General features: G+C 41.5%; 1 protein-coding gene and 1 long non-coding RNA gene across 2 annotated transcripts; both read right to left on the bottom strand.

The window, feature by feature from the left end:
- Window positions 1-488: 488 nt before the first annotated feature.
- LOC135119061 (uncharacterized) lies at window positions 489-5,849 on the bottom strand. Its single transcript, XM_064042516.1, has one exon. The coding sequence runs from the start codon at window positions 5,847-5,849 to the stop codon at window positions 489-491; it is 5,361 nt and encodes a 1,786-aa protein (XP_063898586.1).
- Window positions 5,850-12,551: 6,702 nt separating this feature from the next.
- Window positions 12,552-13,701, bottom strand: LOC110381864 (uncharacterized). Its single transcript, XR_010277965.1, has 3 exons — window positions 13,586-13,701; window positions 13,035-13,103; window positions 12,552-12,634 (listed from the first exon to the last, which is right to left on the bottom strand). It is a non-coding gene; the product is annotated as an uncharacterized LOC110381864 (long non-coding RNA).
- Window positions 13,702-14,565: the final 864 nt, after the last annotated feature.

Below are 14,565 nucleotides of genomic sequence, written 5' to 3' on the forward strand. Positions count from 1 at the left end.
ACAATATTTTCTTAAAAAGGTAACAAAAAATATGCTATTGAACATAGTAGTTAAAAAATTAACTGTCAAAAATGTAATAACACAATTATAGTTTCTACGTACTTTGATAACAATATCACTTAAGAAAAATAGTGACATGAGAATAATCAACAGACATATCCAATAAGGAAGGACAGTGCAAGAAAGTTATTAAGTTTTGAACTATTTATTCTTGCGAGATAAGCTTTTGTGACATTTGGTGCATTCACAACGTGTTGAATTGCAGTCACCACTGCAGTTACGATGCTGGAAGCCTCGTCCAGCAAAATGCGAGTCTTTTCGAGCACATTCTCATGACTTCTTTCGTGGACCACTGACTGACCAAATATTCACAACTACAAATATTCAGCACTTTTTGAACTTCAGGAATTTACAAAAGATAGCCCATAAAAACCCAAAGCCAAAGCCAAACGCCCAAACAAACAATTCCTCAAAATCAAAGTAAACAGTTATAAAATTTCTCTGTACACCACGTTTGTTGTTGTATTTCCAGGAACTAAAATATAGAGAGAGTCAGGACTGGTGACGCGAGAGCAAGCGACGTACAGCTGTCCGTGTGAGAAGCAGCTCGTCCTCAGGTCGACACCCGCAGCCTTCAGTGTCTGCCCCTGAGACTTGTTAATGGTCATTGCGAAGCAAACACTCACAGGGAACTGTACGCGCTTGAATTGGAACGGGTAGTTATGAGATATGAGGGGAATGCGTGGTATAAACACTGCCTCGCCGACACCACAACCTGTCAGAATTTCTGCCTCAATGATGTTTCTGTGCAGTGAGATGACTTTAAGGCGGGTCCCGTTACACAACTTCGGAGGAGATAGATTCCGAAGAAGCATAATCGGGACGCCGACCTTCAGCTTGATGTTGTGCGCTGGAAGTCCACTTGCTGTAAGGGAGTTCAAAAACTCCACAGGATAGTGTGTGGCGTCATCTTGCTCTACTACAGTATTTATAGAGGTGTAGACCACCTCATTCCCCTCAATTTCCGAGAGAATGCTTTCGTTGATTACTGCAGCTTGATCATTTTTAGGCGTCAAAATGGCCCGTTCGCACACCCAAGAATTCTGTTGGTGCGGTATTCGACTGATGTCCCCGTACACACAGCGAATGAGTTCTTCTAAGCTGGATACTACTCTACCAAGAGACTCTGGCAGCACCACCTGCCCTCCTCTCCCTTCTGGTAGAGTGCCTTCGCCGAGACTTAGAAGTACGTCGGAGAATTCTTGGGCACGTGCATTGCCGCCGAGCTGAGCTCTCATATTGATGGTCAAGTGCAACGTCTGGACTCGCGACCATAACGATGACCGTTTCAACGAAGCATTCACCTCATCAGCCCTAGATCCTCGCGTCACCACGGGAAGCGTTTGTCGGAAATCGCCACTGAACAGAACTGTGACACCACCCATCAAGTGTTCATTCCTGCGGATATCCTGCAAGGTTCTGTCCACGGCCTCAACTGCCTTTCTGTTAGCCATGGTACACTCATCCCACACGATAAGAGAGCAATCCATGAGCACATGTCCCTTATCGCTGTCCCGTGACACACCACACACAGGCGTTTCGATGCTCTCTAAATCGATGGGGATCTTGAACATGGCATGTGCTGTTTTGCCACCAGGAAGCAGTGTGGCAGCGATTCCCGACGACGCTACAGCAATGGCAATTTTGCCTTGCCTCCTGACCTCAGCAAGAATGCCAGTAGTAACGAAGGTTTTTCCTGTTCCACCAGGAGCATCCAAGAAAAACATCTTACCCTGGTTGAGCCCAACGCTTTCTAAGACTGTGTCGTAAATATGTTTTTGTTCTGAAGAGAACGAAGCGACGTGGTCATCTCGTATGGCAGCCATTACGCCCGGGTCGTAATTTGTCTCGGCGGTATATTCCCGATTTCCACGGTCTTGGTGTTGTGACTGGGGGGATGGTAAACCGTATGTGGCCAGTGGACTGCCGCCGATAGAAATGACCACGTTTTGAAGTGAACTGAGACAGTTGTTCAGTACGCGTACATCAGTCGCTTCGACTTCGGCTTCAGTAGCACGCCTCAAAGTTCTTAGAAAATCTTCGGACAGACAATGGCGGTACTTATCCCATAACGCCATCGGATTTGCGACTCCACAGAACACCAAAATCACGGCAAACAGATGACGCAAGCGACTGGGACTATCACTGACGCTCGCCTCCGCGAGGGTGTCATCCCAATTTTGGTCACCGTCAAGAAGGTGTCGTGCTACGCAGGCTGTGCGGTATGTGGGATACTCCACGCCATCAACTGTCCTCAGGAAAACAAAAGACGTTGGGCCTCGGACCGTGTGGAGCAACAACCGCAGATAATAGCACTCGCCATTATTCGGGTGCACGGTGTAAACTCTCCCCAATGCAGAGTCCTTAAAGATTCCCGAAAAACCTTCCACAGCACGTCCACGTCGACGTCGGTTAAATACACCCCTTTGCTTATCGTACGTATAATACGACGGCACCTCGTCATAAGTAAGGGATCTCGCAAACAGGTCTACTTCACAGAGCCTGAAAAACGCCAGGAGAGTGGTTTGACGCGGATTTTCTAAGCGCTCAGCCACGTTGTCTGGATCAAAATATATGCGCTGGCCGTTCTCTAGGTGGACATCTAAATGCATGACAGTAGGATGCCTGTCATGTATAGAGAACGCCAGTATTCGCCAAACCGCCTCGGATGTGCTGATGTAGCGACCAGACTGGTACTTGGTCACTTCATCCCGATCAGTGCTCTGCAAAGCAAACGTCGCCTGGTCGCTCCCTTTGTTGACGTATTTGCAGATGTATTTAATCGACTCGACGCTCGTGCACGACTCGACGTTTATGTGCGTCTGGAAGGTCCTGGACAGTACCGGTGAGTATGGAACAATCCATCTATTATCGACCGGCTGCGCCTGACCACGCACGCTCAGCTCAGTAGAATGCCCACCCTCAGCTGGTGACCAGCGACGGTATGATGGATACCCATCCTCACCAGTCACTGTCTCGCTGGAAAATTTTTTCGGGAACCTTTTCGTGCATCGTCCATCTTTCATGCACGGGGAATTTGGATTTAGACTGCCACAGGGGCCATGAACCATGTGACTTTTCACAACCTGATGCAGAACAGGATCGATGTCAGGATCCGGGAGCTCAGCGCTTATGACTTGGTCAATCTGGTTGGGCCTGATCTTCTCTTCCAGCCACAAAAGCAGGTGCGCATGTGGCAAGCCGCGTTTTTGCCATTCCACGGAATACATAAAACAGCGGACTGCACCAAACACTTTTGACTTAGTGAGAAGATCCATGAGGCACTTCAACTTTAGATGGAAAACACGAGAGACCAAGTCATGTCTGTCGTACGACGCCTGTCCTGCAAAGAGTTCGGATGTGATTTCCGACCATTTAGGGTTTGTGGTGATGGTGATGAAGAGGTCCGGGCGACCAAACTTACGCACGTAACAGAACGCATCTTGCGTCCTTTCGTGCATGTACCGCGGACCTCCTGTGAAAGTGGAAGGGAGAATGACCATCCTTCCAACATCTTGAGCATTCGCATCATTTTGCATGGCATCCCTGAGATGGACGTAGTCCTCAGCTCTCAACTTTCTTTGGTTGGTCCTTATAAATACCAAACGCTCTGTCTCAATTTTTGCATACATATCAACCAGAAATTGACTGAAGAGCGTACGGTAATGATGGAGATAAGAGCCATTGTTTACCCTAAGTTGGATTAAAAAGCTGTAGAACTGCATGGCAGACGTTTTCTTGTTGTAATTTGGCGAGCCTGTCTGGGGGTCGACATTGTAGTGGGCGAAATGGTAGCCATCCTCTCCGCGACAGAACATGAGAGGATACTGGAGAGAATCGTACGCGCGGTGGGTCTCGCTGATCCTTTGAAGCCGGTCATCATGCGTGCGCAAAACGATATCTCTTTTATCACACTCCTGATCAACTAAGAGAACGGCTACTTCATTCGTCGTTGGAGCATTATACCGGCCTGGATGTGCTGCGATCGGTCTTCTATCTGCGCTGATGACGAACTTATAGCGATTGCGCTCGTTCTCAGGCACCGACGCCAAGGCGGCTTTGAAGTTATTAATGTGTGGATTTACAGTATGCAACATACTTTGCAACCCCCTGATAAGGCCAGAATCTAAGATGGGAATGTATCTGCTTCTAATGTTAGCTTGTTCATCAAAATCGCTAATAAAATATACTTGTAAAAATTTTGGCACATCAGTCGGTAGCAGCGAACCAATTTGGTGGTAAACCTGCCCCTGTACCTTGAATGTTGGCATGAAGCCTGTTTCAACGATTTGATTTGCGCCGAAAGAAGTCATTTGGAATGCGCTGTTATAAGCACGAATGTTTTTCAAAAAATGGCTGGACTTGGCATGCTCGCCATTCAGTAGGACTCTTAACAGGTCTGGCGGGTCTTGCATGGACTCCAAGCGTACCTTGCCAGATGCACAACACATACCATTAGGCTCCCCTTTCCATTTGCGGGCTTGGCAGTGAGCACACACTACGTCTAAGGCGCCAATATGTCCATGGGCGGCGTAGTTTATCGCAACATTGTACGTAAATCCACTTCCCTCTTTATTTAGCCACGGTTGTTGTTCAATTTCGTAATCTGTGGATTCGTCATCAGATGATGGGAGTTGCGTTACATTACGACGCAGGCGCTCTTGTTCGACTTGTGCAGCACGTTGTTCGTCCGACCAAGTTCCCCGAAACTCTTGAATTCTGACTCGTTCTTGGGATAGATGAGCAGACGCTTCGCCACGGGTTTCGTAATACCGCTGCCGAGCAGCTGCACGACGTTCTTCTCGCTGCTCATTTGTCTCCAACGAACGTGACAGTGCATGCTGAGAGCGATCTCTTCTTAAGCGGGTCTCTCGCTCTTCGTGATCTTCGATTGACCGAGAAAAAGAAGCATAACTCCGCTGTGATCCTAACCTCGCCTCTCTCTGCGTATACGTCTCGGATGCGCGAGACTCAGCGTGGCGTTCCCGGTCACATTCCAGTCTACCTTCACGCGCTTCAATACTCTCGGAAGATCGAGCGGCAGCAGTACGGGTGCGCTGCGAACTCAACCTCGTTTCTCGCTGCGTGTATGTCTCTGAAGCGCGAGATTCAATGTGACGCTCACGATCGCTCTCTAATCGGGCTTCTCGAGCCTCAGCACTCTCACAGGATCGAGCGGCATCAGTACGGGTGCGCTGCGAACTCAACCTCGTTTCTCGCTGCGTGTATGTCTCTGAAGCGCGAGATTCAATGTGGCGCTCACGATCGCTCTCTAATCGGGCTTCTCGAGCCTCAGCACTCTCACAGGATCGAGCGGCATCAGTACGGGTGCGCTGCGAACTCAACCTCGTTTCTCGCTGCGTGTATGTCTCTGAAGCGCGAGCTTCAATGTGACGCTCACGATCGCTCTCTAATCGGGCTTCTCGAGCCTCAGCACTCTCACAGGATCGAGCGGCATCAGTACGGGTGCGCTGCGAACTCAACCTCGTTTCTCGCTGCGTGTATGTCTCCGACGCGCGGGACTCGGCGTGGCGCTCCCGATCATTCAACAGCCGCAATTCGTATGCTTCCGTACTTTCCTGAGACCGTGACAATGCATTCTGCGTGCGCATGGTATCTAATCGCGACTGGCGCGCCGTACTACATTCACCGCTTCGAGCCTCTGCAATTCTATCTCGGGCAGCAGCCAACCTGGCCTCACGCTCATCAGCGGTTTCAAGGGATCGAGCAAGCCTTCTCCTTCGAGAAACTTTTGACGATTGTGATAGATTAGACCGCTTTCTAGTCATTTTGATATTTTATACTGAACTGTACTAAAATAGTTTATGAACACAAAGCGAACAGAAGATTTACATATATGTATTCTAACGATAGATAACTCTTATGTCGTCTGTTGACATCTTGTTGACGTATTGTGACAGGTAGTCATCCCCATTGATGTTAATTGTGAAAGTGACACAATGTTTTCGCTCGTATTTTGCCTACATTCTTCATTACTCACAAAGTATATTAATAAGAACCTTATATTTATATGTACGTGAATTCAAAATAATGTAATATGTTAAAACCAAGAACTTATTTTTATGGATGTTTGAATATTATTTTTTATAAAATAATAATTAAATCTTAGACTTGCAATTCTCTTTCAATGTGATGCATGTTTGTTATTGGATGAAATGAATAGTTATCCATGTTTATGAGAGGTATAGCTTATATGTCAGAACAAAATATGTAGAGTCTTTATGTATGTGGGGAAGTTCATAATTTCTTCGGGACGTGGGTGCCGCTTCCCATGGGAACTACTGCCCGCACCGGGATAAAATATACCCTATGTTACTCGCAGATAACGTAGCTTTAGCGAGGTGAGAGAATTATAAAAATGTCCCTGATGATGTGCTGATATTTCTTTTAGTGTTTTTATAGTAGCGAAATACACACGACGTCATATAATTTTTTCTTGAAAGTAAGAACATACTATGACAAAGTGAAGTCTGTTTTCATTGATATTTTAGCTACTCCCAGTTTTGTGGCACATCTGTTTCTGCATGATTTTCTTAATCAATAATTTTAAGATATTATTTCTATAAATTCTGTTTTTTGCTCAAGTTACTTATAAAAGCGTTATTTTCTATGTAAAGATTGATAAATAGGCCGATAAACTTACAAAGTTCAACATTCAAATATGTGTCATTATTGCACCCGCTGTTGCAGAAACGTTAACAGAAATTATCGTTCATTGCTCATCCCCCGTAGGTGATAGCGTGATAATATATATCCTATATGTTGAACCGGCCCCCAGGTAATATTCATGCAAAATTTGATTTAAATCTATGCAGTACTTTTCGAGTTCAGTGAGACCAAACATACAGACAAACAGACAAACAGACAAACAGATAAACAGACAAACAGACAAACAGACAAAAATTCTAAAAACTATATATTTGGGCTCAGAATCGATAATAGATCACCCCCCAAGTATTCTTTTCAAAAAATATTCAATGTACAGTTTTGACTTTCCTATCATTTTATTATATGTATAGATTACATAGGAGAAGTTTGAGGTATAAATTGAAGTGTATGAATTTTTTATGTAACAATGCTTTTTATCCTATTTCCTAGACATAACTGTATATATTTAGACATATTACCAATTTCCTAAAAAATCCTGAATCAGATAATATCATCAAATACTTACCTACATCAGTATAAGCGGAAAGTCTTCGATAAAAACAAAAGAGTAAACTAAACGTCACCAAGTTGCATGCGTTTAGTTTTTGCTTATTTGTAGGGGAATTACAACAACTGAGTTAACTATATCTACGAATACTAAAAATATCTTATTATGTAGTAAGTAGGTATATTTTTAGAGGCCAAAGGTCAAAGTGATCTTTATACATTTTACAAGTAATTTTCATCGATAGCTTTTTTGTGGAACTATATAATAAGTCGTCTCGTGGGAACTACTGCTCGTACCGGGATAAAATGTAGCCTATGTTACTTGGGAAGAGTGTAGCTTTCCAACAGTGAAAGAATTGCTCAAATCGGTTCAGTAGTTTCGGAGTCATTTAGGGAACAAAAACAATGTTCTTTTTATTCTATTTGAATAGATTTTGGAGCTGAAGACTTTGTTTGATCGCGCTAATATACTGGAACTATTTGAAAAAATCTTTCAGTGTTTGATAGCTCATTTATTAAGGAAGTCTATAGGGATACTACTATATATTACTTTTCAGCCGGCTCGAGTGCGCTAAAATAGCCCATTTTGTAGATTTAACACTATTTATCCAAGTGAGCGATTTAGTTCATTCGGGACATGAATGAAACCACGGGCCGAAGCCAGCTGTTATCAGAATAAAACAGGCTGCTTTTTAACCCTATACATAAGGGAAGAAGTTGCATCCTAAATAACATGACGAAGAAGTACATACATAATTGCATTAATTAACTACAACATTAAAAACAAATTATTACTACGACCGCAAACAGGATATGTTGACGACAACAAAACAAAATTATTAGGTAAGTACGTAATAATTTTTCCCACAAAAAATTTCAGACTACAATTAATAAAGTATTTTCCCGCCTATATAAGTCACCGATATGACATTTGCCATTTGAGTTTTAGGCCTAGGCAGACAAAAATGTTAACAAATCGTTCCTTAGCCAAGGTTGTTAGGGATCCAGACCTCTCATTTGCCCAGCCTTTTCCCAACTATGTTGGGGTCGGCTTCCAGTCTAACCGGCTGCAGCTGAGTACCAGTGTTTTACAAGTAGCGACTGCTTACCTGACCTCCTCAACCCAGTTACCCGGGCAACCCAACACCCCTAGGTAAAACTGGTTGTCAGACTTACTACCCATAACAACTGTTAAGAATGTTTAAATGACAACCGGGTCCTACAGTTTATAGTGCCATCCGAAACACTGATAAACTTACCTATGTACCTACTAATAAATATAGAACTATTTAGTAATCCTATGCTTATTTTATATGCATTGTACGGAACCCTCAGTACACCAGTCCAACTCGTACCTGACCGGTTTTACAACAACCCATGTTTCCTTAAATATTTTGTCCTCCGAGCGTTAAGGAAATAAAAGGCAAGTAAATGTTCAAATTATTACAAAGAATTGCAATTCCAAGGAAACTAGCCAATCAAGGTTCATAAAACTTTAAAAGCACTATTTTTGAAGAGTTTTGGAAAGGCTTCAAAGGGCCGGGAAGGAATTTACAAACAAGGTTTTCTTTTGTTTTTAATTATAATAAAAAAATCGTGGTGGCCTAGTGGGTAAAGAATACTAAAGAACCAACCTCTCAAGTATGAGTGTGTTTGTTCGATTCCAGGTCAGGCAAGTACCAATGCAACTTTGCTCCTATGTCCTTTCTAATTTAAGTATATCCTAGACACCAAATTACTGTGTTTCAGATGGCACGTTAAACAGTAGGTCCCGGCTTTCAATTAAAATCAAAAATCAAAATTCGTTTATTCAAACTTGGCTGCAAAACAGCACTTTTCGAACGGCAGAAAATTACAAAAGACGTGTGTTTTTGCTGGGAAGAAGAAGTGGCGCAACAAACTCCCAGCAACACATGTCTGTTTTTAGGTTAGAAGAACCTTTCAACAAATTATTGTATTTACATTTGTATGCAGTATGTATTGCATTATACAATATGCAACCACCACTTGCTAGCTAGCAATAAGTTTGACACTCAGACACAACAGAACTCAGAGGGTCAAATTAAGATTCCAAGATATTCTTACATACATACATAGTTACAAGTGAAGCTAATATAAGCGTGTTAAAAACAACTCAAAACTGTAACAAAAAACCTGAGCAGTAAACTGCAAATATACGTAACTGACAGTTATATTTAACCTCCGTTTTACGTCATAAAACTCGTAATTTGGCGGTAAAAATATGTACCTACAAGGTGCAATTTAGTAGTTATTTCCCGTGGTTTCACCCGCGACCTTGAAACATTTTCAAAAGTTTCCACCAACCATAAAATTCCTTCTAAGGGCCCTCTTAAAGCGTTGTATTTTTTGAGTCTCGAAGTGGGTCACCTATGCGTTAATTTACCAGTAAGGTACTAGACAGCCAGTCTAATTGGTCTATAGGTATAAAAATAAATACTAGCTGTTTCCCTCAGTTTCACCTACATACTTCCTGGGAATACCGCATCCCACAAGAGGGCAAAAAGCCCAATCCTTTCTGAGACTCTAGACTACATGTATTCCTTTAATTAAAATTACTCTGTTCAGTCAGTAGCTTTGGCGTGTAAGCGCAACAGACAGTCGTATTTATAATATTAGTAAGTATATAAACAATCATATAAGGCTGCCTGCTCACATTCGATATATACCTACTTAACCGATTTTTTGTAGGAGAAAAATAGAACACACTGATAGCAATAGTGCAACTCCCACGTCCTACAAAAAATCGGTCGTTTGTTTGTTGTCAAAAAACCAGTCTTACCTAGCGGTATTGGGTTGCCCGGGTAACTGGGTCGAGAATATCTCCTTGTGGCACACTGGTACCTACTCAGCTACACCCGGTTAGACTGGAAGCCGACCCCAACATAGTTGGATAAAAGCTATACCTACAGATGATGATATCGGTCCTACAAAAAGTATGTAAGTGGATTGGCAGCCTTTCTTGTTATTTTCCCCTTTATTTAGGGTGCATCTACACGGTGTATGTAGCTGGAGCAACTTAACATGCGCAAGAGACAAGAGCACGCGGGTGGGTATCTTGCTTTGGTACATGCGCGAGTCGCTGGACCCGCGCGTATTTAAAATGCATGTAACCTGCGCATGTGCCTCAACATGCGCAAGCTACTTGCACCGTGTAGATGCAATTTTTTTTAACGACGTCAAAAATCATCATGACCCCTCCCTCTGTGGGTTAGCAGCGGTGAGGGAGTGTCAGACTCTTACTGACTAAAAACCGTCGTGTTCCGTCGTAGGCCTTTTATGTACCAGGGCCGCGGTAACTCGCGCGAACAATCCCGCAGCCGTGTAGATGCACCCTTAGGTTTCAAGTGAACCCGTTTATGAACGTCAAAAGGCAGTGGTAGGGTTATTGAACCTTCTGATGACGTCTTTAGATGTTTTTTTTATTTATTTTTTGCATCAAGAAAGTCGTTCCTTAGGTTTTGGAAATATTCCAAGGTTGCTGAATTGAGATGGGTGCAGTTTTAGAATCTAATGTCTAAATCAATGCCTACCTAATATTATAAAGCTGAAGAGTTTCTTTGTTTGCTTGAACGTGCTTATCTTAGAAATTACTGGTCCGATTTGTAATTTTTTTTTTCAGTGTTACATAGCCCATTTATTGAGGAAGACTATACGCTCCTTTTTATTCGGGTTCGTTCAGTAGTTCTCATGGGGTGCAAGTGGTGCGCTGGCAGATGCTAGTTAGTGATAAAAACTAATGAAAAGGGTGTTTGTATTTTCGCATGCAAAGTTTAAGGTAAGGTACTAATGTAGCCAATTTTTTCAACGAAAGTAAAGTAAAAGTCAAAGTAATGTCTGAAGGAAAAGTAACGGTCAAATTAGTTTTTTTCTATTAGTTTTGCTGTTACTTGACAAAACCAATTTGACAATTTCAGACATTACTTTGACTTTTACTTTTGATGAAGAAACTGGCTGATAGTCATGTACCGTTACCGAGAAGATAAATGTAACCCAGAGTCAGATTACCTGATTTCTTTACAAAATAAATTTTTTCTTGTCAATATTACTTAATACCTGATATGCAAAGTTGAACGCCATTAAAAGAGGTCAAAAATCTGACAAGACCCAAAAATATTGAGCATGTCTTTGGAATTTGCTACATAATACAGACCTACATTTAGCATCAAAAGTGTATTATTCTTTCGTTGCTATAACGGTTGCAATGAAAGGTTTCCCTATCTAAACCAAATAAATATATCCTATCTTATAAAATATTAGCCAATTTCTCGTGGTTTCATTCGTTTCCCGTGGGTACTACTGCCATTTTCAAATCGGTTCAGTAGTCCCGGAGCTTTTAGGGTAAACAAAACAAATTTTATAGAAAATGCTGCTAAAATTCAACATAAATATTTTTTTTTATATTTATTTGAGAAAAATCCTGTCAAGATTATTTACCTTTATTTAATTACCTACTCAGTTGGAGTAGGATACTCTCATTAATGTCATTATAAGTATCAATGGGTTTTACCAAAACAATCTCTGACGCATAATCATTATACTTTATCTATACTAATATAATAACGAGGAAACATTTTATTGTTTTTTCGTACCCTTAAGGTAGTATCGTACCTTTTAGGTACTACTACTGAACCGATTTGAAAATTATTTCACTGTTGGGAAGCTACACTCTCCCCAAGTAACATAGGCTATATTTTATCCGGGTATGGGAAGAGGATTCTACGACGTGGGTGAAACCGATGTAAACAGCTTGTGCTATATAAACTACTGTTTGTTTTCCCGCATTTTCATTAGCGTCAAGTGGTAACTTCTTGTCGTACCGGTACTAAATATAGCCCATCTTACTCGGGATGAGAGTAGTTTTTCAACCACAAAAGGATTTTTCAAACTGGTTCATTAGTTTCGATGTCTGTATCATGATCCTATTACTATAGATTGGTATAGATTTGACGTGGAGGCAAGTTGAAAACCTGAGTCATGACGCTTTAAACTAGAACTAAGATCTAAAAGGCTACGCAGATGACGATAACTGGTTTGTTCTTGTAAATAAATTACAAGATATTATTGAAACTGTGTTAGATATTATCATATAAAAACATAAAAATATAAATAATCTATGCAGATGAGGAAAATGCTGACGTTTTTACCTACCTATCACAGCTGGAAGCTGAGTCATAGCAATTTAGGCAAAATTTTTGGAAAATATATAACGTATGGTTTAACGGGAAGATCATTTGATGATCATGACGACAGTGGACACTGTTCCACGTCAGAGGCCATTCAAAGAAAAACTGGTATTTTTGATAAATCAGTATAATTTAAATATTTTTGTCCAAAATACGTAGATGTTATCTTTCTTCATCTATTTAGATTGTGGAATCTGAAAAGAGAAGTAGATCATTAATTTTATTATGAATTTTAAATCTTTTTCAACATGACAGCCTTACTACAAAAACTTAAACATCTGTTGAACACTTGTCCTTAAAAAATGTGGCTGCAAAACGAACCTTATTTCAACGTCATAATCTGACATTTTAGACAAGTGTTCAACAGACGTTTAACAGTTTTTGTGGTAAGATGGCGATTGTTTGCGAAACATAGTTATTTGTCACACAAAATTGCAAAAAAAGTGTTATTAGTGCTAAATCGAGTAGACCAGAAGAAACATTGGTTGGATGAAGGAAAGAAGGCTACCTTTGACAAATAAACTTATAAGAAGATATCTTTCCAAAAGAACAACGGGCAAGAAACTCCATTATAAATAAAGTTTAAGTACTTACTGGAGTACTTGGGCCACCTGGGCCGCCTGGATGGTGTCCATTCGGGGGACCCGGCGGACCTTGACCACTCTAGAAGAAAAATATATTGTAATATCTATAATTGAGATCTATGGGATTTACTTCATTTATTTGCATTTATTGTAGGCTCGTCGGGCTATGAGAGTGAAGGAATAGCGAGTGCACCTGTGTCTGTGCAAATGCTTGTGCACTATAATATTATGTTCTGTGTCGCTGGCTGATCTGTGCACAGCCTTTGCACAGACACAGGTGCACTTACAATTCCATTACTATGGGCCATTGAAGCCTCAATGTAAAAGATTAAATAAAAAATACACCCATAGGACGACAATCCGACACGACCGGGGAGAGATCAGGCGCAGGACCGACATTAACGTGCTCTACGAAGCACGGGTGTATCACACACAAAATTTCAGATACCGGGCTGCTTTATGAAAATTACTTAAAACCAACAAAGCGACGACATCCTGATCCGGGAGTCGAACCCGAGACCAAATGTACATAGGTAATGTAATTTAACTTAGAATACTTACCACAGCAGCAAACAAAATAGCCACAACGGCTACTATTGCTCCCAAAACCTTCATATTTCTTTGCAAAAAGTTAGTGTAAAATGTATTAAAATGTTCTACAGAGTAACTTTATATACTGGAGAAAATTGACCGCTCGTGACAAACGGCCATCCGGTGACATATTATTATCTAATAATAGTAATTATTAACTTAAACATACCCTTTTGTTAAGCATTATTCTGTTCTATAAAACCTAGAGTAAAATCATCATCCTCCGAGCCTTTTTCCCAAATATATATTGGGGTCGGCTTCCAGTCTAACCGGATGTAGCTGAGTACCAGTGCTTTACAAGGACCGACTGCCTATCTGACCTCCTCAACCTAGTTACCTAGGCAACTAATACCCCTTGGTAAGACTGCACTTGGAGAGGCCTATGTCCAGCAGTGGACTGCGAAAGGCTGATGATGATGATGATGATGAAGACTGGTGTAAGACTTACTGGCTTCTGACTTCCCGGAACGACTGTCAAGGATGGATCAAAACCTAGAGTAAAATAAGAAAATATCAAAACTTAGAATAAATTGGGGATATTAATTTCCATAGATACTCTGTGATTGGGTATTGGTCACCATCTTGTCATGGCGAGCTCTTCCATGTTTCGGACGGCACGTAAGCAGAATGTCTGAAAACCAGTCTTACCAAGCTTTATCAGGTTGCTCGGGTTGAGGAATTCAGATAGGCAGTCGCTCTATGTAACGTGCCCGGGTAACTGGGTTGAGGAGATCAGATAGGCAGTCGCTCTATGTTAAACACTGGTACTCAGCTGCATCCGGTTAGACTGGAAACCGACACCAACATAGTTTGGAAAAGGCTAATAAGCTAATGAAATAGAGCTACACTTTCGCATTTATAATAAGCAATCTTATATGTATGTTTATAGGGAACCCAAATAAATTGAAAACTCTTCAGAATACTGTAAATCAGATAAGTATCATAAAATT

The sequence above is a fragment of the Helicoverpa armigera genome, chromosome 29 (genome assembly GCF_030705265.1).
Source record: "Helicoverpa armigera isolate CAAS_96S chromosome 29, ASM3070526v1, whole genome shotgun sequence".
In the NCBI taxonomy this organism is placed as follows: domain Eukaryota; kingdom Metazoa; phylum Arthropoda; class Insecta; order Lepidoptera; family Noctuidae; genus Helicoverpa; species Helicoverpa armigera.

Excerpts from the sequence above, each read along its gene's own strand:
- LOC135119061 (XM_064042516.1), bottom strand. The coding sequence starts at position 5,849 with ATGACTAGAAAGCGGTCTAATCTATCACAATCGTCAAAAGTTTCTCGA.